Source organism: Lissotriton helveticus, chromosome 3_1, assembly GCF_964261635.1.
Source record: "Lissotriton helveticus chromosome 3_1, aLisHel1.1, whole genome shotgun sequence".
NCBI lineage: Eukaryota > Metazoa > Chordata > Amphibia > Caudata > Salamandridae > Lissotriton > Lissotriton helveticus.
Window position 1 is genome coordinate 226,678,157 of NC_136061.1, and position 26,141 is coordinate 226,704,297.

A 26,141-nucleotide genomic window follows, 5' to 3' on the forward strand; every position below is an offset into this window, starting at 1 on the left:
AAGAAGAAAAGAAAACGCGAGATAAGTGAAATCAATTCAAATTCTATGATTAATAACAAAGACTATTGAATGACAACGTGTCAAGGAAAGAGGAAATAGAATTTCTGGAAGACATTACTTACCTCTGGAAACTGAATCTTTGCACATCCTGAAAGAAGAAAGAAAAGGCATAGTAATTAGTTCATACAGATTAGGGCATAACACATAGCATAGGAATCCTTAGGTATTTAAGGGTAAATACTCCGTACATATAGTTTAGATTTAAAAAGGTTTTTAGGGCATTAGTTAGGCTCATATAATTCTAGAAATATGGTTTAGAAACAGAGAAAATAATCTTCAGTCTGCTGTGAAGAACATCTTTGAGGAAAGGTTAACTAGCGAACTAAATGGTGAGAAATTAATTAAATAGAAAATACAAATAGGAAATAAGAAGGTAACACAGAAATAATTATTGTTTGTTTAAATAGCTGTCACACGCAAGAAGAAGTGAGAGAGAAACAAGAGTGAGAGCAATAAAGAAAGAAGAGAAGCAAGTTACCTGGAACATAAGCTATAAGTAGATAGATAGGAGATAGAGAGTAGTGTAGGTCAGGTCATATGTTAATGTTGTTTCTTGGAGTTATGTCTGCGGGTCGGACTGAGCAAGAGAAGCAGTAGAACAGTTCTAGTGCAGTCTCTTCTGTCATTTTCTTATTTTATCCACTCCCCCTTCCCCCCAGAGGGTTCCATAGGGTCAAGTTTAATAACGGACTCTGGGACATCCTTTGGAGGGAGTTGGGAACTAGCGTCTCTGTTCCTGTGCAAGTCTTGACGGTAAGAGTTTCACTTAGACCTCTGACATTTTGGGGACGATTTGGAGGTCCCCTGACATCGCAAGTGCTGGGTCCGTGAGAGTAGCCGCCTGGATGTGCAAGAACTGGTGGGGCCACGTCGGGCTTAGTTGCAGGTGAGGCCTACTGCGCCGGGGAGCTACCGGAGCATCCTGTCCCCGATTGGTCTCCTTTGTGTGCTTCGCTGGTCGGCCCGGGGTGGCCCTTTGCTGCACGTTGGACATTGTTGGAACCTTCCGGCGGTGAGGGCGAGGCGCGGCCTGAGCAGCACTAAGGCACAATAGCAATCCTTCTGGAGGCCGGTGCGCTCAACCATTTCACCAATGACCACCTAGCGCTGGCGTCTCCCCTCTCTAGAGGCCCCACGTTGCCTGGTTGGACCTGCCTGCTCGCCCCATGATGGCTACGGCAAAAATGACAGATCTGTGCGGGACCTCATACTGAAGGCGACGAGGGACGCCTCTGGCGCGATGCCCGAAAGGGAGGGCCCGGACAGCACAGTCAATAGGGAGTTTTTGGAGTCCTGTTTGCCTCACAAAAGGAGGTTATTTTGGCCATCAAGACAGATCTGCAGGTGGATCTCCGAGAGATCTGGAGAGATGTGGATGTGGTAAGAGAGCGAGCTGCCGCCCTGGAGGACTCCGCAACTGCAAGGGATGACGAGATCGCAGTGCTCCAACAAGAAGTCCTGCAGCTACGGGAACAGCAGCTGGATCTCCAAGCACACTCCGAGGACCTAGAGAACAGGTCACGGAGGAACAATATTCGCATTCGGGTGGTCCCAACGAGAGCAGAAGGGGTAGACCTTGTAGGTTATGTGCAGGACCTCTTCTGTATGGTATTGGGCAACCCAGCGGAGTCCTCAGTTAAAATAGACCGCTGCCTCGAATATGTCTGCCTCGTCAGCCGAACCGCCCTCCTGACATCCTGATATGTGTCCACAACTGTACGGTAAATGAGGAGATCCTCACAGCGGCCCGCGCCAGTCAATCTCTCCACTTCAGTGACCATACCCCACAGCTCTTCCAGGACCTGGTGGATAGCACTCTCCAGAAGAGAAAGGACTTCCACCCCATTACTAACCATCTTCGCTCGCAAAATGTTTCTTATGCTTGGGGCCACCCCTTTCGCCTCATTGTACATCTCGACGGGAAGTTGCACCAGATCCCTTCCCTGTTTGAAGCGTGCAAGGTGTTGCAGTTGTCCCTCAAGAACCTACCTTCTCATCCAGATACCATGGAGTGGGGCATACGGAGGTCTCTGAAACATGGGCCCCGGGGCAGCAGGAATCTGGATCGCCTTCGCAATGACCTGGTCACCATTATCAAAGAACGGTCTGCTGTTCTCTGGACTTTGTAAAACCAAAGGGGATGATGGACTGAGTGTTGAACAATGCAAACACTCACCCACAGTCAACTATTCGGGGTTTAATCCATCATTCTCCTTTAGCTCACTCCGCCACCCCAGTTCAGACATGACCATATGCAAATCAGTCTGACCCTGTGCCTCATGGGAACAGTCCAACCAGAACTGCCAAGCCATGTCTTCCCTGGACCGGAAACAAGCACCCTGGGACCGGTTTCTGGCTAATCAGCCGTCATCAGCCAGGCTAGCTTGAATCCAGTGGCAAAGTGAGCAAGGGACTCACGTCTGAGCATACCCTGCCAACTTAGGGTGAACAAAGCAAAACCAAAGGGGATGATGGACGGAGTGTTGAACAATGCAAACACTCACCCCCAGTTAACTGATCTGGGTTTAATCCATCATCATTCTTTAGCTCACTCCGCCACCCCAGTTCAGACATGGCCATATGCAAATCAGTCTGACCCTGTGCCTCATGGGAACAGTCCAATCCAAACTGCCAAGCCATGTCTTCCCTGGAACCCTGCCAATAAAAATAGATTTAATTCTAAAATCAAATGACCAACCTGATCCTCTGGACAAGGTACTGTAGATGTGCACAAAGAAGGCACCATTTATAGTGATTTGAGCTGGTGAGGCAAGCATAATCATGCAGCACAAAGTTACCAAAATGAATCAAAAAGAATGTGGTTTGGAATTGTTCCTATTGCAAGGCTTTACATTTGTCTGGCCTTGACAGGTTTTCAGAAGCTGGGTTTTTACCTTGCATAATAATCGCAATTTCACAGTAACGCACAAAAATACTAGTTACTGCTTTGATTTACTTGTGAGAAAGTGTCACTCGTTTGGCAGTAGAATGCCACATCTATACACGCTGAAACCACCCAAATGCCACACATAAGTAGTGTCACTCATAGTCGTTGAAATGTCACTCAAAAGTAAACTGAAATGATCTAAATGTCACACATAGCAATCTGAAACCTTGGCAGCTATGTCTCCATATATAACTTGCATGTTAGGAGTAAGTATATTCAGGGGTTTCTTGTAAAAGATGAATCTGGTGAGTTCAACTCTTATATAATTTCTTCTGGTTCATGTTAGACGGTAATTACCTTCGTTCCTCTGTGTTGACTGATGATTCTTCATAGATTTATTTTTTTCTTGATCTATTCCTAGCACCACATCGTCCACAGCATCTTCTGTAAATAAAAACAACATTTGTGACTTTCATTCTCACATTAAATGGTCAGCTTTTTAATTTCAGCTTTTTAGTCCTATTTTTTCGAAAAATCTATTAATCTAGTCCCTGTGATTTACTTGAAGAGTCATCTTAGAAAGTGTAGAACAAACTTCACTTTACTACAAATAGCAGCACTGCTAAAGCTTAAATCCATTCAACTGGTTTCCTATTTTCCTCACAACTTGAGAGCTACAAGGCACATGCAAAATACTTATTACCATGTATGAAAGCATAAATGGTACTGCAAAAGTTACCTTGAAGGGGAACTCGTGCTTAAGTCCTTAGGTTTGCTAGTTAGTACTGTGTGTTCACATACTATTTACCACCATTCAACTGTGGCTCTCAACTATTCCTTGCTAATGATTGTTTTTAATGTATCATGCCACTAACAATGTAGTGCCTCTGTTTTATATACTATGATATAGTGCACAACAAATAGCCCATGTCACCTCACTAACAGAGGCACACATGCTTGAATATAGAGGTGGACGAGCCAACATATTAACAGAGAGAGCGGAGCCAATTGTCGGCACTGGCTCTCAGTGCCAGTGCACAAGCTGAGCCTCGAAAATATTTTGTATGTGAATCATGCAACAAACGTGTTAGAATATGATAAGGTGTCCTTAAAAAAACTGTAATTCTTTAAAATGCGTTTCATCGTAGTATTGTATTGTACTGCACTTACATCAGACCATATTTCTGCGCTGAGATGTATTTAATAAAAGTGAGGGTTTTTCAACATGAACAGAGAATCAGTTTTGTCCACGCCCTGATGACAATGCATTTTGGGGAACTAAGGGGCAAGTCAGTTGTCATGTGTACCTTATATGTGGCTTAAATTCTTGTTATAGATAGGGAAATATTATAGGCTATTAAATAAACCTCGATGCGTTTTTCTGCTGTGCGCATCCAGAAATCATGTATTTGTAGGTGCTCTTGTATGTACTATTGAACGAAAAGGAGGCTTGATGAAGGATAAGTTTCTTACCTTCGGTAACGCTGTATCTGATAGAGACATGGTCTAGCCACAGATTCCTTACCTTGTGAATTCTTCCCAGGTGCCAGACTGGATCCGGAAAACTTTCCTAGCAATACCTCGACGCGTCAGTGGAGGGTGCCGTGTGACTCCTTACTGACGTCGTATCCAGACATGACGTAAACGGAGTCCATAGAAGCCACCACTGACACGTTGACGTCAGTTTCTTCTGTAAACACTTCTGAGCCAGAACGCGGAGCCACTACAGAAACTGGCCATCGAAACAGTGTGCCAAAGAAGATACTTTCCAATTTCTTTCAAAGATATTGTATCTCATAATACTATTATTATTTTATTTTTGAGGAAGGGGGGCCAATAAGCAACCCGATTGTAGAAGTGGAAGTTCTCACAGCAAAGAACCAGGGCCGAGGATTACCCAGCGAATAACTGCTGGTGTGAAAACCTGGTCAATGGAAAGGGAAAACGTCATACTTGAGGAAGTTCATTGGTGAGGAAACCAGAGCCATGGAACTTAGAACCTCATACTTGAGGAAGTTCGCAGAGAGGGGAGGGGCGGTAAGGAATCTGCAGCTAGAACAGGTCTCTACCAGATACAGCACTACCGATGGTAACTAACTTATCCACAGCCACAGATTCCTTACCTTGTGAATTAGATACCAAAGCCATAACACACCCATTCTCAGAGAGAAGTAGCCAGTGACAAGTAACAAGAGACACAGCATATGTATGAACTAACAACAATAGTCCAGGGCATGTTACGGAAATTGTGGCTAGACCACAGGGAAAGAAAATAATCTCCTGGAGGTAAGAACAAGGAACGCAGGGAAAAAGGAGGAGTACAATTGTCAGCCAATCTGAAGAGAAGGCAGGACACTAACAGATGAAGTCAACTTATGAATAGGTTACCCAGGGTAAAAAGGGATGGGGTCTGTAATTCCCGGATCATCAAAGGAAGACCAAAAAAATAAAAGAGATATAATAGAAAGCTGATCGGAAAAAGAGATCAGCACCACAGAAAGTACATCAGAGAGAACAGAATTTTCGGAGAAGAAAAAGAGACCATCACATCAGGGGGATGGAGTGTTCCCCCAACATGTGGATAAGCATACCACAGCAAAGGCCAGCAAAAAGTGACAAAATAGGAGACAAGACGTCTTGAGGAACCCGAAGGGGAGCTCCCCAACCCATGCTGCAAAAGCATGGAGGCTAGGAATAATCAGCAAGGACAGCAAGACACAGGACAGCAAGCTAGAATCTCCTCAGAAAATACACAGACCGGTAGAGCGAACAGAGAGGTTCACCCAACATGAAAACCCACGAAGAGGTAGACATAAGACTACAGCATAAGCAGAGTGTCAATAGTAGTGCAATCTCGAAGGAAGCATCGACCATGCAACCACAACTGTATAGGAACAGAAGGTGATAACTGAGACACACGACTACCAAAATGTGCATAACCACAGAAATACCAATAGAAAAACAAATGCAAGTGGCATAGATAGAGTTCCATGTATATCTGGAATACATACGAACACTAAACACAGAACCGTAGACAATACAGATATGCCAAGGGCAAGGAGAAGCCCCAATCCACAAGAGATTGGTAAAAGAAAACCATAAAGCCTGTGTCCTCGAAGAGAAGGAATACACCCAATATAAGAAATAAGGAGCAGTTTGTAGAGAATAGGATACACCTTAATTTTAAAGGGAGGAAGGGGGTATCCCGCCACGGGGTAGAAATGCAACAAAAAAAGAAGCAAAAGAGGTCAAGGAGAGAAACCTTGAGAAGAAGGTTTAACAATGGAGACCAGCTACAAAACCAGGTCTTAAAAGTGGGCAAATAATATAGAAACCACCCATAAAACCAATAGGAAAAAACACAAGAAGGAAAGAAAACTTCCAATCAAAGAAGGGATTTTGGACACATCTAAGAATGGACCATAGGGCAAAAGGAATGAGAATGACACGTGCACTGAAAGGCAACACCATTAAGAAGAGAATTCCTGACAAGATTTCCCCAAAAGGAATAGAAAATGAACAGTGGAAAAGGCATCCGCACAGATAGACACAGTTTCAATCTCACAGGGAGAAACAAGCCATCTGAGAAAAGGGGGTGGGGCCACTTCAAAGCTTTATAAAAGGAAATCAAGAAGACGGAAATCCTCCTTGGAAAGAATATTCCCAGAACACAAGGGGGAAATACACCTCATACCAGCACAGGGTAAAAAGCAATAGCAGTAAATGGTGAAAACAAAAGAGGGACCAAAGGAACCAAAGCCCCATGCAATCAAAAGGCCAGCCCACTGTAAGGAAGGACCACAAGGGCATCACTACCAAGTGGAAGTCTCTCTTAAAAAACACTGAAGAACAAGTAACCTGAACTCAAGCTGGTTCTTCTTTGACTTCAGTGGGCTCCCCTGCTTGTTTGGGCCTGCTCTGACTCTTCTGCAATTGGTGAGTCCCTAGACCTTGCTGGTCCCTACATTGCACCTTTTTCATTTACCACATCTGTTGCTGCTGCCAAGGCTTGTTAGTGCTCCCGCCAGACACTGACCTCCTGGTTCTTGACTCCTGACATGGGACAGCTTGTGAACGGCTCCTGGTCTTCCAGTGTCACCTGGTCCTCACAGCTGCAAGGTCACCATCATCACTCCTGAATCTTTTGTCATCGGTGGTCATTGGTCTTCTGAGCCTCCTGGTCACTTCAGAGTGGCATAGACTCTATCCTCTCTGCTTGCAGGTACTCCTCTTCAAGAATTCCTCCTTGGATTCCACTGGACTCTCATCTTCTTTGCCAGCGGCATCTTTTCCTAAGTCCTCCATTGTGATCTTTGGTGGTTTCCGACATCACTTCGCACCTATGCATCTGGTGTCCCTTGTGTAGGTATTCTGGTTCCTGGGGTATCCACAAGTGGGGCGACTCTCCAACCTTCTTTCTTCCACAAGGTTTCTTCAGGGTCCACTGGGAAGGGACCTTCTTAAAAACTACAACTGCGACTTTCCCATTGACTTGCATTGAGTACGCAGCTACGTTTCCATTCTGCACATAGCCTCCGTGGGGTTCCTGAGTACTTACCATTGGTGGTTCCTTGTGTCCCCAGCTCTTCTGAATCATCTGGTTCATGTCCTGACTTTGGACGCAGTTCACATTCCACTTATTTAGTTTATGGTTTGGTCTCCCCGGGAGACCACTGTGTATTTGTGCTTACTTACCTGTTTTACATTGGAAATATTGTGTGTATTATGTTGATATCTCCAGGAAGGAGATATGCCAGTGTATTAGTGAGTGTGTATAATGAACATACTTATGTATATAACTACACTGTGTTTTTTTCCGTTTACCCTACACTATAGGATTAGTTCTGGTAAAACAAGCTGCTTAACACTCCTTCTGGACTAAGCCTGAAGGCTGATCTCCACAGCTACCACTTACAGAGCTTTCTAAGACCACTACAATCAACAAAAGTGTCACCTGGATTAGTGCAGGGTGCTTCACGTAAATAAGTGTGAACCATATGCTAAGCCAGCCTCCTACAAACCCCAATGAAGAGGTCTGTGAATTTGGACACAGAAAGGAGGGACAAATCCAACACAACAGCCACTCAATGCAAAATGTATGCCAGGGAAAAGCTGGATTCTGTGGCCAGGCCCGGATGAGACAGAAGACTAGAAGCAGGGGAGGAATCTAGCCCGCTGGCTTCAGCCAATTCAGTAAATCCACACATCAAGAGGTGGATCTGAGGGCACTGGACGTCCAGACATGGAAGAAAAACATCTGATGCAGTTTCGTCGACCAAGGGACCCCTCTTGGAACAAGGAAGAAGAGTATCTGGGCTAATGCTGACCAACTCCGAAGTGGCGTCGCACAGAAGTCAGAGTACGAGGTTGGTAGGGTGTCATACAGCGCAGCCCCAGGAGTAGCAGCATGGACGTGCACCGACTCTGGCTCGAAGCCGACCAGTGATGCCACAACAATCCCCAGGGGAGGAAGCAACGCAGCGGCAGAGTTGATCAGCACCAAAGGTCGGGACCCGAAGGGCTGCGCACCAGCATTGATGTGCCCAAGGACCTAACTGCCACCAAGGGAGAACCTGCCCGCATGGGTGCAGTCAAGGAAGGAGTAGTTTCTGTCCTGTAACTCCAGTTCTGTAGTAGGGGTATCTCTGTTATAGTCATAATCTAGTGAATAGTCCCGCCCATGTGCGTGGACCCCGGAGCAATCAAAAATAATCTCTTACAGTGTCAAAAAATGCAGAAATGCATAGACACTTAAGAGAGAATTTAAAGACAGATAATGCAGCCTAAAAAGGCTACACTGTCCAGTACTTCAACTAGAAATTCCACCATAAAATCCACAAAACAGCAAAAGCCTGTACAGATTTCCATTGCTTTAACAGCAAACTCCCTCAGGAATGATAGAGAGAAGAACCTGGACAGACAAGCCCCATAGGCTGCCATTATGTGGCTCAGAACAGGATACTGTGCCTTTAAGAGAATCTTCCAGAACCTTCTCCCAGTATCCCAGAATGCATAGCAGGTCCAACTTACTTTCAGTTCTTTTTTCCGGCTCCTGCAAGCAGGACCCTGGAGCATTGAGCTCTCCCTTTTCAAGGGTTTTGTTGGTGTTTTTTCACTAAATTCGATTTTGTGTACTTTTAAAGTATTCTGGTGACTTTCTTCTTGGTTTGCTGCACCCTTTTGTTGTCCATAATGCCTGCATTATTTGACAAATGCCCGGAGTGCTCCAGGAAGAAGGCCAAGTCAGATCCCCATGAGGTGTGTATCCTCTGCCTTCCCTCTTCCCACATCCCAGAGGAGTGTGAGGTCTGTAAAGGCTTCTCTGGCAGGACCCTGAAGGACAGGAGGAAGATCAGACTTCAGGGCCTTGAAGAGAGAAGACTGAAGGCTCAAGGTGGGTCTGGAGGGGCTTCTACTGCCCATGCTGAGGCCTCTGGGGGGCTCCCCAGGGGCAGGAAGTCCAGCAAACGTCCATTGTCTCCGTCTGGGTCGGTTGCACTGACCACGACGTCGAGAGGAAGGTCCACGGCCAGTTCCCGGTCTCCCCAGGGCTCTGGGTCGAGAAAACGTCGCCCGTCGACATCGAGGGACTTACACAGGCCGCCGTCGAACCCAGTGTCGATGTCTTCGTCGTCGCCGTCGAGTGGTCGGCGTCAAAGGACCCGGCGTCGGCGCTCGCCGTCGAGGCGACACCGCCGTTCGCCGTCAAGGGCGAGGACATCGTCGTCGAGGGGATCCTCATCGTCGAGGCCGCCGTCGAAGCGGACAAGGTCGCCGTCGAGGCAGAAGAGGTCTCCGGCACAGAAGAAGTCGACGTTGAGGCGATCGAGGTCGACGTCGAGGCAATCGAAGAGGTCGCCGTCGAGGTCGCCGTCGAGGCGTAAGCGCTCGCCGTCGAGGTATAGAGGATCGTCCATCTGGTCAGGATCGACGTCGAGGCATAGAAGCCGGTCGACGCCGAGGTGTGTGAAACGGTCGACGCCGAAGGGCCGCTCGACGTCGAGGGGACCACTTTCGACGTCTGGACACCGGTCTTCGACGTCAGGGGGTCGTAAGGACAGGCCGAGGACTGTGGGGGGCTCCCCTCAGTCAGGAAAGGATGGTGGGTCGCCGGGAACGGTGTACTCAGAGGTGTATACCCCGAAGAAGACTATTACACCTTCTCCTCCTCCTCCTTTGCCTAGAGGTCCTCCTCCGAGGGCTCCAACCCCTCCTCCATTGCCTCCTCTACCTGCTCTTCCGTCAGGACCACAGGCCCCTGTGCCTGGTGCTCCTCCTCCGGTTCCACCAAGATCGGTGTCAATGCCCAGACTTCCGACACCTCCGAAGAAGACTCCTAAGTCGAAGGTTTCTCCTAAGCCCAAGACGTCCGTCCCGGGGAAGCCGGCGGAGCGTCCCAGACCCAGGAGATCGAGGTCGCGCTCAGGGAAGAGAGCCAGATCTAGGAGTAGACACTGATCCTCCTCTAGATCCAGACATCGCCATAGGAGGCATAGGTCCAGGTCCCGTTCGACCTCTAGGACCCGTTCATATTCACCTACATTGTCGGATTCACCGGAGACGAGGGTGTCTCCGATATATGATATTGGCACGTTCCAGGAGGTTCTCCTGAGGGGGGCGGCGAAGTTGGGGATCAAGGTGACGGCCCCTACGCCGACGACTTCTGTGATCTTCGAGACTTTGCACAAGAAGCACCTGTCTCGCCCCCTACTGCCTTTGGTGCCAGGACTGGTTGAGCCTGCTGAACAGCTCTTCCTTACGCCGGCGGTGGTGAAAGCCGCTCCCTCCAGGCTTGTCAAGAAGTACAGGGCGCCAGAGTCGGACCCGGCCTTCTTACGGATGGACCCAGTGCCTGATTCGGTGATTGTGACGGCGGCTAGGAAACTACATGCTACCTCCCCGTCCTCCACTGTGCCTCCGGATAAGGAGAGCCGCTGGATTGACTCAGCTGGAAGGAAGGCGTGTGGGACGTCTTCCATGACGATGAAGGCCTCCAGCGACTCGGCGTTGCTGGGGCGGTACGACCGTGCGCTGTGGGATTCCATGGAACAGTTTGCGGACCTTGTCCCGCGGGACAGGAAAGAGGACTTCATGGAGATCGTCCAGGAAGGGATGCTGGTTTCGAACCAAGCCATCAGCGCCGCGGCGGATATCTCCCTGTTGGCCGCACATGGATACTGCCACGGTATCAATCAGAGACGCCATGCTTGGCTCCGGCTGACGTCGCTCAAGCCTGAAGCGCAAAAGCGAGTGGCAAATCTGCCGTTTTCCGGCGACACCCTCTTCGGGAAACATGCAGATGACGAAATGGCCAGGATGAAGGCCGAGGCTGAAACCCTGACGGCCGTGGGCTTGGAGAAGCCCAAAGACAAGAAACCCTACCGCCAGTTCCAACGACGGTTCGGGTCGCAGGGTAGAGGAAGGGGACAGTCTTCTGGGCAACAGCAGCAGCAGCAACAACAGCAGCAATACAGAAGACCCTTCCAGAAACGTCAGAGGGGTAGAGGTGGACAGCAGTCCTCTACCGCGAACAAGGGCCCGGCTAGGTCTCGACCCTGAGCGGTTACTTCCCCTTCGTCCGTTACCCGCTCCGGTGGGGGGAAGCGTTCAATTTTTTCTGGCAGAGTGGAGAAAAATTACTCAGGACAAGTGGGTGCTGAATATTGTTTGCAATGGATACAGTCTTCGGTTCATCAGCCCTCCTCCATCGATTCCTCCGGTCAGCTCGCAGTATCAACTGCGCGAGCTCCAGGCGGAGGTCGACATCCTTTTAAGGAAAAAGGCGATAGAAGATGTACCTCTGTCTCAAAGAGGAAGAGGTCTGTACTCCCGGTTCTTTCTGGTCCGCAAGAAGGACAAGAACGAGTTCAGGCCCATTCTGGACTTGCGACAGGCAAACAAATGGATTCGCAGAGAAAAGTTTCGCATGCTGTCGCTGCATCAGATTTATCCTCAGCTGCAGCGGGGAGACTGGCTTTGCGCCATAGACCTACAGGATGCGTACTTCCATGTGCCCATTGCACACAAACACAGGAAGTTCCTGCGATTTCAAGTCGGCACCAATCACTATCAGTACACGGTACTTCCGTTCTGGCTGAAGTCTGCGCCCCGGACGTTCTCGAAGTGCATGGCAGTGGTAGCGGCACACCTGAGGAAGAACAAGGTGTTTGTCTACCCATACCTGGACGATTGGTTGATCAAGGCCTCCTCCTTCTCGGAAGCTCAAGCACACTTCCAGAAGACGTGCGTGCTCTTGACAAGCTGGGGTTGCACATCAACATGTCCAAGTCTGTCCTGACTCCGGTCCAGTGCATCCAGTACTTGGGAGCCTCCATCGATACGCTGTCGGCAAGCGTGTCTCCTTCGGAAGAGCGACGTTTATCACTCCTTCGGAAGGCTCAGGCTCTCATGTCCACTCCATCCACGACAGTGAGGACGGTGTCTTCTCTGCTGGGATCGATGGCCTCTTGCATCTTCCTGACACCACATGCGCGGCTGCACATGAGACCGCTGCAGGAGTGCTTGGAAGATCAGTGGGACCAGAGGAGAGGCTCTTGGGACGACAAGATACGACTGTCTCTACATGCTCTTCAGTCTCTGAAGTGGTGGTGTTCAGCGGAGAATCTCCTCAGAGGGGTTCCCTTCCACAAGGACATTCCCACTCAGACTATCGTGACGGATGCTTCTCTCCTGGGATGGGGAGCGCACTCCGGAGACCTGCAGATTCAAGGGACGTGGTCCCCGTCGGAGTCCACGTACCACATCAATTTCCTGGAACTCAGGGCTGTTCACTTGGCGCTGAAGGCCTTTCAACCGTCCTTCCGGACCAACTCTCTGCTTGTACAGACGGACATTACGACTACGATGTATTACCTCAACAAGCAGGGGGGCTCGAGATCACGCACTCTGTCTCAGGAGGCGCAGGCGATCTGGCATTGGCTTCTGGCTCGAGGACTCTCGATTACGGCCACTCATCTGCCAGGTGTGCAGAATGTTCAGGCAGACGAGCTGAGCAGACTGATTCAGGAAAACCACGAATGGGTCATAAACGACGAAGTACTAGGAGAAGTCTTCGCAAGGTGGGGAACTCCAGACGTAGATCTGTTCGCCACCGCCGAAAACAGCAAATGCCGAGACTTCGCCTCCAGGTACTACCAGCCGGGGACGCTGGGGAATGCGTTATGGATCAACTGGTCGAACAGCTTTCTGTACGCTTTTCCACCCATTCCCCTGATTCCAGCGGTTCTCATCAAGCTCTCCCAATCCAGGGCGCCCCCTCCTCCCATTGGCTAGCTCCATAAATGGAGGCTAGCCATTGGGAGCCGGATCTGTCCGTCAAGGCCGGACCAGATTCGGGGGCGTTCCCGAGAATTTTTCCCTTTTGGCCACGTCATGCAGCGGTGGGCGGGGCTTTTTTTTGGGCCCGTCGAGGTTTGTTTGGGCCATTTGGCGGCCGACCGCCGGCCGAGGAAGTCCAGGTGAGTGGTTCCTTTCCTTTCCTGTCCCCCCTCCCGCTGTCGGTTCGTTTCCCGCCCCCCCCCCCTCCCGCTGGCCGTTCCTTTCCCGCTCCCCCGCTGGCCGTTCCTTTCCCGCTCCCCCCCCCTCCCGCTGGCCGTTCCGCCCCCACCTACCCTCCCCCCGGCCATTCTTTCCGCTGTCGGTAAATTATCGCGATTCTATTTTCGCAGCTCTTTAAAAAATAAAATAACAATATTTACTTGCTGCCCAAATGAGTTCTTGTCTCTTTTGACAAGGCGGCTAGGTGTCACGAGAGGCAGTTATGCCGTGGATCCTGGCAGTCGAGTGCGGTGCCAGGACGGTGCATGGGCAGTCGGTAATGAACTATGCAGCGGACGGACAGAGATGAGTATCTCAGCCACGTAGCTGATGGTCAGGGGCAGGTGTCTGAGACTCTGACCGCTTTATTAGCCTAGTGGGTTTAAACAGACCAGTCTCCAAGCAGGCAGCGCTGAAGACAGCCCTGTCCCACCCGCAGGACCCCGCCTCCCTGCTGCCTGTGCCTGGCTCTGGCTGTCAGTGACAGGCTGCGGCTGCAGGAGAGTGGAGGGCAGGGCGAGCGGGGAGGACCGAGCCAGGCGCCGTGCAGCCTCTCTCCCGGCAGTCAGAAGCCGTCACCCCTCCCGCAGGACCGTCTCCCAGCCCGTGGCGAGGCATCCTCGGATCACCCCACTCCTTGCAGTATGTGCACGGGCCGGTCACTAAATTCCCACCTCCAGTGAAAGGCTCTATATGTCAGTCACCAGAGGTAGCCTCCCCTTGAAGCCCCCACCCTCCTCCATCCTTGGGGGCCTACAGATTCTACCCCTATCCCTTCTAAAGGCAGGAAACTCTCCATTTGCCAGACAAAGTTTCACCGTCCGCTACAGCCATCTCTTCAACAAAAGTAACCCTGAAGCACTATCTCTGCATCTTTAGAAAACACCCTCTCCCAACCTCTGTTAGTATCCTTCCAGGCAGTTGATCATTTTCATCTCTCAGGAGCCCTGCCCATTCATTTTAATGATAGACCCCTTTTTACCTTCGGTGGGTGAGCTATGACCATTCCTTTCTAGAGTACCCCTCTCCTGGACACTGCTCCTTTTAATCGCCCCTCCAGGGTCTCACTCTCCTCTGGTAAAGCTCCGGCACTCAGAATAAGGAAGCCTCCAAAAGGGGGTGCCCCCTCCCAAAACCAGCCAGGCTGTTGTGCCTGGGCAGACTGCCCCCGTCCCTGCCCCAGGGGTGCGGTGAGGCTTTGGGGGTCAACATGGAGCGCAGGGAGCAGCGACAAGGCCTGGACTTCACAGTGGAGAATGTAGAACAGGTGAGCAGTTGTGCGCCTTATTTATTTGTGTTTGGTGTACCTTGAGTCAGTAATATGGTATGCTGCTTGCACAGGCATCTACAATGTAACATCACAGATGATGGGACTCAAAGTAATTAGCACCGGTTCAAATTAGAGTATTTTCATCTACCACTTTTGTGCACCTGTAAATGGCAACCACTTAGCCCAATCTGGTGCCAAGTAGGTGCTGACCAGCTGGCTTCATGCCATTGGGACAGCAGTTTCCAATAACTGGGCTTTACTTTGAACTGTCATTGTTATCAAGTGCTGTGGGCCAATTGGCTCAATAAAAACAAACAAAGGCCACAAATCTCAGAATGCACGGATAATAGAAAAGCAATGTCTAGGAATGGAAAAGTGGTTTCCCGGTTACCTGGAGCCATCTGCTAACCCTAGCCATGCATGTTTTCAACGCCAACCTTGCTGATGTCACAGCAAATGCTAGTACTGGCCCCACTCGGGTGACTTCTGGCTCGGGCACATCTCATGTTAATGGCCCAGACGGCAGGTACTGGTTCTTATGTGTTCCTATCCATCACTAGCCTCATTTATGTGGCACAGGCGCCAGCATGAGACAGACTTGTGCTGCAGACTGGCCTTAAGTTGTGCAGTGGGTAGGTCTGAACATGGCCTCTGTCACTCGTGTGTCCTGGTTTCATCACATCACTCACTGCACCAACGCTGGCATCATCAAGACCCCTGTCAGTGCATCTAAGTGTACGTACATGCCTAAAACTGTTTCAATTACTGCCTCCTACAAGGACCCAGATGAAGGTGTGTCAGCATAATCGTGGCCCCGTCTGAGGTCAGGAATAGTGTAACAGTATCCTCCCTGGCTGTATGACCATTGCCACTGGATTGTATATTTGTCTCATTTCACTGCCAGAGCAAGTGGTGAAAGGCTTCCTTTTAAACTATTTGTTTTTTATTGTGCTGTATGCTTTTCTGTGGGCAAGTCAAGATTTAATTGCAATTATTTTTCTCTGTAATGATATAATAACTTCTGTGCTTTGTCCGACAAATCATGTGTTGCCTCGTGCCGAGGCGGTGTCTTGGCAGTTGGATTGTGCTAATGATGTATCCTTCAGTTGGACGAGCACAAGTATCAAAGAAAGACAGGTGGAGCATAAGAACCGAGCTAGGGGATGCTCATCCATGAAAAAGGAGGCTGCTGTTCTTTCCATGCCCTCAGAAAGTTCTTTAGGCTACAGGCCCCTAGATTTGAAATGACTTGCTACCTACCATTTTCAGAACAAAGTAAGGGGCGTGGCAGTTATTTTGATGAGGACAAAAGATAATGGGCCAGAAGGTGTGTGGGGGGGCTCTGTGTAGGTGTGTGGGGGGGCTCTGTGTGGGTGTGTGTGGAGGGCTCTGTGTGGGTGTGTGTGTCATTTGCGAGAGATAAAGCTAGTGGCATTGTAAATGACAATGCCATTTATTTATGTTAAAAAAAACATAAATAAAAATAATGTCAAGAGCAATGCCAATAGCTCTAACTTTAACAAAGGCAAAACCATTGCATTGTAAATGCTTGTTTAGGGTCGATACCCCCACTAAAATATAAGGACTTCCAAAGGGTAACGTTAATTGGAACGTGGAAATGCTGGTCATTCTGGTCGACTAAGCTCAGCTCATCACATGCTAAACTGCAGACAAAAAAACACTAAAAACATTTCAAACCTCTTTAGGAAACAAAACTGATTTTGGAATTAAAGATTTAACATAGGTATTTTGTACCCGATTTCTTTGGTCTTTAGAAACAGTTAGTAGACCCACTTAACCATGCATCTCCAGTGGTATCTACACCATTGTTCACCAATCTCTTTTTATAGTACTCAAAACCAAAGAAAACTCTCTGGGGAAAAGTGGGTAACTCGCCCACCTGTTCTTTGACCTCTATGGGTAAAGCACACAATATTTAACCCCAAAAGACGTCCACTAGAATCAAATCAGGTTGCAGCCATTTTACAAACCAATAACTAACAATGCATTAATTTGATGTTACAAAGTTCAGGGAAATGGATATACCTAGTGAGGTGGAGAGGGCCATTACATTTATTATAAATAACAATTCTTAAGAATGTTCCAATATGAAATTCCACAAAGCGAAATCTCGCTCAAAGGCTCCTTAACTAAAACACTGTTTCTGGAATATTAGTATATGCATTAATACTGCTGAATTATCTACAATTCTAAGATTACTGCTGCATTATCTACGATTATAAGATTACTTGTATGTGTGTGTGTTATGCACATCAACATATGTGCCTCTGTTTTAGAGGGTGTGTGTGTGTTTGGATAAACTTGTGTTAAATATAATGACATTTGTATTGCCAGAACATTCTGTAAAGCTGTTTTACTCACTCAAACAACAATCATCACTGTATCTTCTCTCAGAGTCCCTGCTGTTCATGGGATACACATCTTTCTTTTCTTTAGCTCTTGAAAAAGAAACAGAGGTAGCAATAAGAGGACCTGGAATTAAAATACAGGAGAATTGTTAGCACATTGCATAGAGTAAGATGAAATGAATGTGATTAGAATTTATTGCATGACTGATATCACTACAAATATTATTGTGAATGTGAGAAGTTGGCCTGGTATATTATGTTCACTATTCTAGTGAGCACCTTGCACCAGTCCAAACAACCCTTATGGTGATGGTTGTAAAGTCAACCTTATAGACCACCTATCCTAGTGGTAGCATGGACAAAAACAGTCTTAGGCTAAACTCAAGAGGGCATGTGAAACCAAATGAAAGGACACCACACAGGTTATATATTCAAAATATATATGTATTTATTTCTAAAACAACCCTCTGTACTCTGTATAAGCACAGAAGCACAAGCGCATAACAAGTAACTTAATATAACATACAAAAGTTGCACAAATATGGATAGGCCCTGGTGGCCCGCTAAACCATATACTAAAATAGTGGTATAAGAACCACGTCACGAACAATGGTAAGGCCTAGGACCTCGGGAATCGCTGGGGCTACACTGGACTAACAGTAGTTAGGGAGTAGGAGGCCCACGGGATTCGGGTGCAGTGTCTATATGCACACGCGTGCACACATAGAAGTCAAGGGGTGCGTAAAGTTAGAAAGTTAAAGGTTTAGGAGTCTTCCGACTGGACTAGAAGCTAACCACTTGAAACTAGGACACTAGGAGAGTTACTCTTTACAGGAGCACCGCAGTACTAGCGTTACCTCACCCACAGGAAGCGGGTGCATAGGTGTCAAAGTGTGTCGGGTTTCGTCGTGGAGTTCTATGGAGCCTTGGAGAAAAGATGCTGCAGGCGACCAGGAGAGAAGAGTCCGGTTGGATACAAGGGTGGATCGAGGATGAAGAGTACCTGAAAGCAGAGGGGACAGAGTCTGGGTCACTAGCCAGTGACCAGGAAGGAACCAGGCGATGTCGGGAAGCAATCAGGTGATGTCGTGAAGCTTGTCTCTGCAGCAACGTGGACCAGGAGGTGTCGACGACGATCAGGAGCTGGATACGGACTGTCCCACGAAGGCTCGCGGTGTCGGGTCTCGATTCGGAGTCAACAGGCCTTGGCAAATGCAACCCACGCAGGAATCGAAGATGGCTTCTGGATCAGACCAGCAAGGTCTGATGGTCTGCTCCTTCTCAGGGGAGCAAGGGCCAGTCTGGAGCAACCAGACCAGCATTGGAAATTCAAAGGTTCGTCGTCACAGAGGCCACTAGCCAACGGGCAAGTGACTGAACAGACGAGTCGAGCAGGAAAATGCAAAAGGGCCCCACACAGCACTCGGTGAGTGTGGAGAGGTGATCTTCGGTGCAGTTGGTGCTCGGGGCTGGGGCTTCTCAATCCCCAATGCACAACTTCGAGGGTACTTTCATTTGTCCCGATATCGATGCCCAATAAGTTTAATCTAAAAATTGATTTACACCAATTCTTCCGAAAAATAAGACTAAAGCATTATTTCCAAAAGATTCCCTATAATCCTTCATTCTCAAGTAGTGGCCTAAGACCACCCTCTAAATTCAATCCCCCATCACATCACATGCCGGCCAGGATCCTGGCCTATGAGGAAGTTGTGATGCGTGATGTTGAAAAAACCCTCCAGAAAAGACAATATGTTAAATATAATGTCTCAAAAGCTGAGTGTCAAGCCCTTGTATCCCTTAAAGAGAACATGTCCATTGTGATAAAACCAGCGGACAAGGGAGGGGCTATTGTGGTCCAGAACCGGGAGCACTACGTAAATGAGATCATTTCCCAATTAGGAGTACCCGGGAACTATGAGAGATTGAGATCGGACCATACCAAGGAATTAAGCAAAATGATAGAATCCGTGACACAAAAAGGACTAACCTATGGATTCATCAATAAGAATGAATTCGAATACCTAAACAATAAACATCCTAGAATGGCTACGATATATACCCTCCCAAAAGTACATAAGAGGCTGAGAGACCCACCCGGGAGACCAATTATATCGGGATGCGGTTCACTTTTGGAACCTATCTGTACATATATAGATATCTTCCTGAGACCCTTAGCTGAGAAGACCAACGCATATATCAGGGATACCATGCAAGTGTTACAACTGGTGGATCAACGTCCATATGATCACACTTATCAATTATTGGCGACAATGGACATTGTCACCTTATATACAAACATTCCCCAAATTGAGGCTCTTAAATGCATGGAAACAGTATTAAATCAACGTCCGGCCCCACATTATGTACCAACTGATTTCATCATCGAACTATTAACAATTGCCATGACTAAGAATTATTTTTGTTTTCAGGGCCAATACTACGTCCAGACCAAGGGCGTAGCTATGGGCGCTAGTTTCGCGGCAAATCTAGCGATCCTTTTCATGGACGCTTTTGAACATACTCATGTCCTGAATAATTCCAATCCCTTTGTCGAACATTTGGAGTTATGGCGTCGCTATATCGACGATGTTTTAATCATATGGAAGGGTGATGAGGATACATTGAAAGGATTTCATGCTTGGTTGAACAACCGCTCCATGGATATCCAGTTCACGCTCAAGCACGATAGACATAGTATACACTTTCTTGACATAACCATACACTCACAAGAGGATGGTCTATATACTAGCCTTTATAGGAAGACCAGTGAGCGTAATACACTACTACGCTACTCGAGCCACCACCCACGCAACCTCAGGGAGAACCTACCCTTTGGGCAGTTCCTGAGGTTGCGTAGGAATTGCTCCAAAAAGGAAGATTATTTTTCAGAGTCAGCAGACTTATTGGCACGATTGACGGAAAGGAGCTATCCCATTCGGTTATTAAAACAAGCATGGAAATGAGCTTGGCATAACCACAGGGAACAACTGCTAGAGCCAAAAACTAGAGGAAGGGACAGCGAAGACCGGCGGGTCTGCGTTACAACTTTTTCGACAAAAAGTAATGAAATAAAAAAGATTATCAATGAGCATTGGCACTTGGTATCAGATGTACTGGGGATGGTTGAACCACCCCTACATGCTTTTAAAAAGGCAAAAAACGTGAGAGACCACGTAGTCAAGTCACTATTACCTACCAATCCCAGGGTTAGCCAGACCACCCTATGGGAGGCCCCACCTGTTAAAGGACACACCAAATGTGGACAGTGTAAAGCATGCCCACTAGTACAAGACACTATTCGATTTACACATAATGAGCATACATATGAGCTACAGGAACATACTAAATGTAATAGTTCAGGGGTCATATATGCCATAATGTGTCCATGCAACTTTATGTATATAGGGCAGACTATTCAAAAAGTTAATGTCAGACACCGGGAGCACCCTTGGTGGACCATTTCACCAAGTTTGGACATAGACCCGATAGCATCAAATGGTGGGTGATAGAGAAGGTGAAACCAAATCCGAGAGGTGGTGATTTCAGCAATATTTTGAACATTCGTGAGTGTCGCTTCATACATCTATTTGACACCATCACACATGGCCTTAAGGAGTATGAGGAGCTTGGTAGACAGGTCTCCTCTCTGAACAATGGATAGAGAGTTATATATATGCTCTACTGTGATCTTTAAACTCTAGCCCATAATGATATGATGGATGGTGCTAATTGGAGAGACTGAACAGTTTGATTACACCTCTGCTTGACCTCTCCTTGTATAACCTATTGATTGTTTGCCATATATGATGTTGTTGGCTACTCATATATTATGTACTGATTTAATGTCTCAATTCAATCTTCCTATACAGCTAATGATCTAGTAATGATTGGGGTGTGTCTATTCTGTACATCAGAACATTACTTATAATATTATAAAATGGTCGGTCGAATTGAACACCATGAATTGTATTGTATTGCGATGTAACACTGTGAATATAATCGATCTATGTTATTTCTACAAATGTATAATTGGACATATAATGTGCAATGAATTAGCATACTGACTGTTAACTATTCGATCACTGATATGGCTGCCCAGGAAGACACCTCCATTTTTTCCCAATTTTTTTCCCCCTTCCCCCTTTTAAAACGAAGGATTAATAAGCAAGTAATTGTGATAACTTGCAAAGTGACTAATTTTAAACTAATTTCTTTTAAATAATGGTCTCAACTCTGTAAAAACACGCGAATCCGTAGTCTTTTTTCACTGCCCATAGACGCGCTGTCAACAGCGCGGATGCACGCACAGTTTCCGGTGCACGTCGGAACACTTGTATAACGCTCACGCAGCCACTGATTTGGCCGACACGGGTTCCCGGATTTGGAAGGGCTACCACGGATACTTTTCAAACATAGGTGAGATACTATCCCCTACATTACAGGCTTATTAAGGGCATCAGTTCTTAGAACTGGAAAAGACTATTATGTTGGTTTTGCTTGTAATTGTAGTGACCTCACCGGCACTCCTAACATAGAGGAAGACATCACGAATCAGGGTAAGTGTACTTGGTACACATTTTACGCACCAGATAGCTAAATCATTACGTCGGCGTTAGTATCTGAGTTTACAAATAACCCTCTCACTTTACATGAGTTTCCCGACCCCTTCCTAATGAGATGATGAGACCGATATACGATTACATCAACTAACTCGTATAAATTGGGTAAGTGTTAATCATTTACTTGACCCACATTGATGTGAATAATCCCGTAAATATCAGGCTCTAATTTTAGCCTTTGTACACAGATTCTGAATTCACCTTCATGGTGCATGATATATCTGAGACACTGATCCAGATACTTCAGGTTGGGATATTGAGTACCTTGCCCACCTTAATCTACACCAGGGTGAGTCTGTAATACCGCCAATTTATTTGTTCACTAATAGTAATACCCCATATGCACGACCCTCATATCATTTTATCCTTACACCTAGGAATCGCACCCTTCTGGTACTGAGGCTGCTCTTTTGTCCTGAAGAAGACCCGCAGGCTGAGGCTATCATTAACCCACAAGCATTAAGTCGGGTCGAAACGTCGACACCCTTATTTTTGTACCCCCTTGGACCACAAAAAACCTAGCGTGCAAACGTGCATAAAATAAATGGAAATTTACTTTTAATGCACTAGGTTGTGAACACTGAGTGTGGCCAAGCTAAGACTGTTTGGAATTATTGTACCAGCATTGTGTTTTTAAATATTGTCACTAATTCTGTCCCTTCCCCCCTTTTCAATCACACGCTTTAATTTCTGAGCACTACCTTCTTGCACGTTCCTTTGAGCATCCTCAAGATTGTACTTAAATGTTATGAATTACCTTTGAATTATAAAAGGACTACATTTTTGGTAGAATTAAAATGAACTAATTCTCCAGTTTGTCACGTTGGGTTGATGCATTTTGTGTATAAATGTTTGGATTAGATACCAGGAGTAAGTGAACGAAAGCTCAGACTAAGTAATTAATGATTATAAGTGTGATAAACTCTAGAATTTGATTTAGGTCAAGGACCACTGTTTTTGATAACGAACAGACGCGTCGAGCAGGAAAATGCAAAAGGGCCCCACACAGCACTCGGTGAGTGTGGAGAGGTGATCTTCGGTGCAGTTAGTGCTCGGGGCTGGGGCTTCTCAATCCCCAATGCACAACTTCGAGGGTGCCTCAGAAGTTGCACGGAAAGCAATTCGCTGGCTTTCCAAGATGGCCGGTCCCACGTCTTGCGTTGCCTCCACGGGTCTCAGCTTTGCTGTTGCTGTGGATCGGGCTAAAGGAAGTCTGGAAGTCCGGGTCTTGTCAGGCTCTGTGTTCAAGCTCCGGCGGGAGCAACGACAAAGCAAACCGTTGAGCGCTTGATGGTGCCTGCTTGCACAGGGTGGTCACGCCTTGACCACAAGGGAGATTCTTCAGTCTTCTACGTCGAGTAGGATGTCGAAGGGTCCAGAGTTTCGTATCAAGAGTTTCAGTCAGGATAAATCTAAAGTCTTGGGACTCAGCTCCTACCTATATTCCAAATCTATGGGCTGGATTACCTGCTAGGTCCCTCCTATGGGTGGGACCCAGGAAGAGGGTGGTTACACCCCTTTCCCTTTGTCCAGTTTTGTGCCAGAGGTGGGGCTGGAGTGCCCCAGCACCAGTTTGAACTGGCCTGTGCATGGGACACCTTGTGTGCCCCAGGCAGTGTCTCCTTTCATTCAGCCCTCCCTGCCCCAATCCACTATCTCCTGTCTGGGGTGGTGCTAGCACCTCCCTGTGACAGGAAACCTATTGTCCAAGCCACCCTCGCTGGAAGGACTCCCAGCAGCAGGAGGTCAGATTTGTGTCTGTGGCAGCAGCATCCATTTTGTGATGCTGAGGCTCTGGTTAACTTTAACCGGGATTAATGGAAGTAACATGTCTTCTCCCTGTAGAAGGGTGGAATGCTACCCCCTCGCCAGTTCTGGCGAGGGGGCAGTATTCCAAAGCGTATGACACCTTACACGACATGTTTTGATAAAGCCAAACCAAAGTTAGCAATAACCGCGAGGATTATAATGCACTTAAGAGTAAATAATAATCCACATTTGTATAGCGCACAATCACCCGTTAGGGTCTCTAGGCGCTGGGGGCCGTCGGGAAGATTAAGCAAGCTATTGCTCAGAGTCGCATGGTGCTGGGCTAACCTGCCGCCGGAGCCGGGGATCGAACCGTGATCCCCAGATTCCAGCGTCAGTCGCCCTGGCCGCGGCGCCACATCATAGAACAGCTATAAGGACATGGTTCCGAAAGCTGCAGACAGGCTCAGCTCATGCTAGAGCACCATCTCACATAAAACCAAGCACTCTGCCCTAAGGATTGTTAAGGCCTGCCATAGGAGTGACTTATAGGTGCATATGTGTCTATATATATTGGTAGGTATAGGAATACTACACTTAAGCAAGGGGTGATTACACGACCTTGCCCCAGCTGAATGATCAGCCAGTTGTGTCAGTTTTGGATGGCCTGCCAGGGGTGGCAAAAGATATGCTGCAGCCCCTGGTAGGCCTTGGATGCACCTGTGCCCTGGGTACCTATAGTACACTATACAGGGGTTCATAAGGTGACCCAATATCCAATTAGTTATGTGCCTAAGGTACATGGAGTCCATTTTATAGAGAGAGCAGATAGCCTGGGGCCCTGATTAGCAGAATCCCAGGCCAACTAAGTCGAAAACCAGCTAAACACAAGGAAAAAAATCTTGGGTAACCAGAAGTGTGGCTCAATGGTTAGAGCGGCAGACCCTGATGCAGATGTCTAGCCCGGGACCAGGGTTCAATTCCCCGCCTCGGCGGGTCTTGAGCTCAAAAATTCCACGGACCTGATAATTCTCGCCTCGGTGCCTATTCCAATCATGGAGTCCCACTCTGCAACTCTGGGCAATAGCTTGCTTAATCTCCACAACGGCCCCCACAATGCTAAGGATGCCTGGCCTCCACCTTGGGGGTGCCCAGGAGTGGACACCTCACAGGGAAAGCCAGGATGGGTTCCACAGCGGTATTCGTACAAGCGCCTTGAGACCCTTGCGAGTGAGTAGTGCGCTATACAAGTATCAATTTACATTTACATAGTCAGGTATCCACCTTCCTACAGTGAACACAATATTAAGATCAGTATTATCCATTGTTGATCATACATACTAACCATAGATGTCAGAAATGCTGGGTGAATGAAAATATAGTGTTACCTTTAGAGGATATTTGGTGGTTCCTCCGTCGACGCTATAACTGTGGCTCAGACGGATAAGGATCGTATCAAGGATCAAATATATCCAATTGACCTCTATTTCGACCTAAACGAGGTCAATAACGCACTATCATCCTCTAAAACTGGTAAGGCCCCCGGTCCCGATGGAGTCCCAGTCGATATCTTTGTAAGTAACATAGAACTTTGGTCACCCCTCGTCACCCAGGTAATGGCAGCAGTTTCAAAGATAGGCCTAATAGATTCCTGGTCTTCTTCTATTCTGCGCCCTATCTTTAAAAAGGGTGAACGCAATAACCCAGCCTGTTATAGGCCCATCTCTCTCCTGGACTCCCTGGGGAAAGTCGCAGGCCGACTGATCTTGGATCGCCTCCAGGATTGGGCACCGGGAATAACATTCTAACTGATCTCCAGTATGGATTCCAGGAGGGACTTGGCACTGTTGAACAGGTATTGAATCTCACCCTCCTAATAGGCAAGTACGTAGGGGCAAAAGGAGGTAATCTGTACTTAGTTTACGTCGATCTCAGCGCAGCATTTGACTGCGTGATACACTCTAGGTTGTGGTCCATTATCAGTGAATTGGGGGTAGACCCTCCTCTTATAAAATTTCTCCGCGAGCTCTACTCCGATGCTACTGCGTGCATGAGATATGGGATCGGCGGCGAACTATCTCCTTCACTCCCAGTAAACAAAGGAGTTAGACAGGGCTGTGTCCTGGCCCCTTTCTTATTTAATCTTTACACCAACGGCCTGGAATCGGCCATGTTAGCAAGGAGCCAGGACCTTCCATCTATTAATCATCGCCCTTTTCCCGCTTTACTATACGCGGATGACTCAGTTATCTTAGCAAGAACACTAATTCAGCTACAAAGACAATTAGACAAATACTGTCAGTTCATGCTTTCCTTGGGGTTGAAAGTAAATAAAAGCAAAACCTTTGTCATGCACATGGGCCCCAAGGCGAAGTACCCTAAACCCGTTTTTATAGAACAAGTTAGATTGGAACGTGCCAGGGAATATCCTTATCTAGGTATCCTATTGGACGACCAATTATCCTGGAAACAAGCAGTGGCAAGTAAAAAGTTACTCTATTAGAGAGCAACTTCAGCTCTGGTTTCCTTTGAGAAAATTGGGCAAACCAGCCCCAGCCGAGTTGCTCAAAATTTATCACGCCAAATGTCATAGCGTAGCAACTTACGGCACAGGTGTTTGGGGCTAC

The 26,141-nt window shown here is 47.5% G+C and overlaps 2 protein-coding genes across 2 annotated transcripts in view; one reads left to right on the forward strand and one right to left on the reverse strand.

Moving 5' to 3' along the window:
• Positions 1-26,141, forward strand: part of LOC144822315 (uncharacterized) — a 528,873-nt gene that overhangs the window by 180,688 nt on the left and 322,044 nt on the right. The window lies entirely within an intron of this gene.
• LOC144822316 (uncharacterized) overlaps positions 1-26,141 on the reverse strand; it is a 203,954-nt gene that overhangs the window by 94,095 nt on the left and 83,718 nt on the right. Inside the window, exons 3-5 of the mRNA XM_078679678.1 lie at positions 17,157-17,267; positions 3,305-3,391; positions 123-148 (exon numbers count right to left, since the gene is read on the reverse strand). Of these exons, the coding sequence (XP_078535804.1) occupies positions 123-148; positions 3,305-3,391; positions 17,157-17,267 (224 nt within the window). The remainder of the gene's footprint in view (positions 1-122; positions 149-3,304; positions 3,392-17,156; positions 17,268-26,141) is intronic.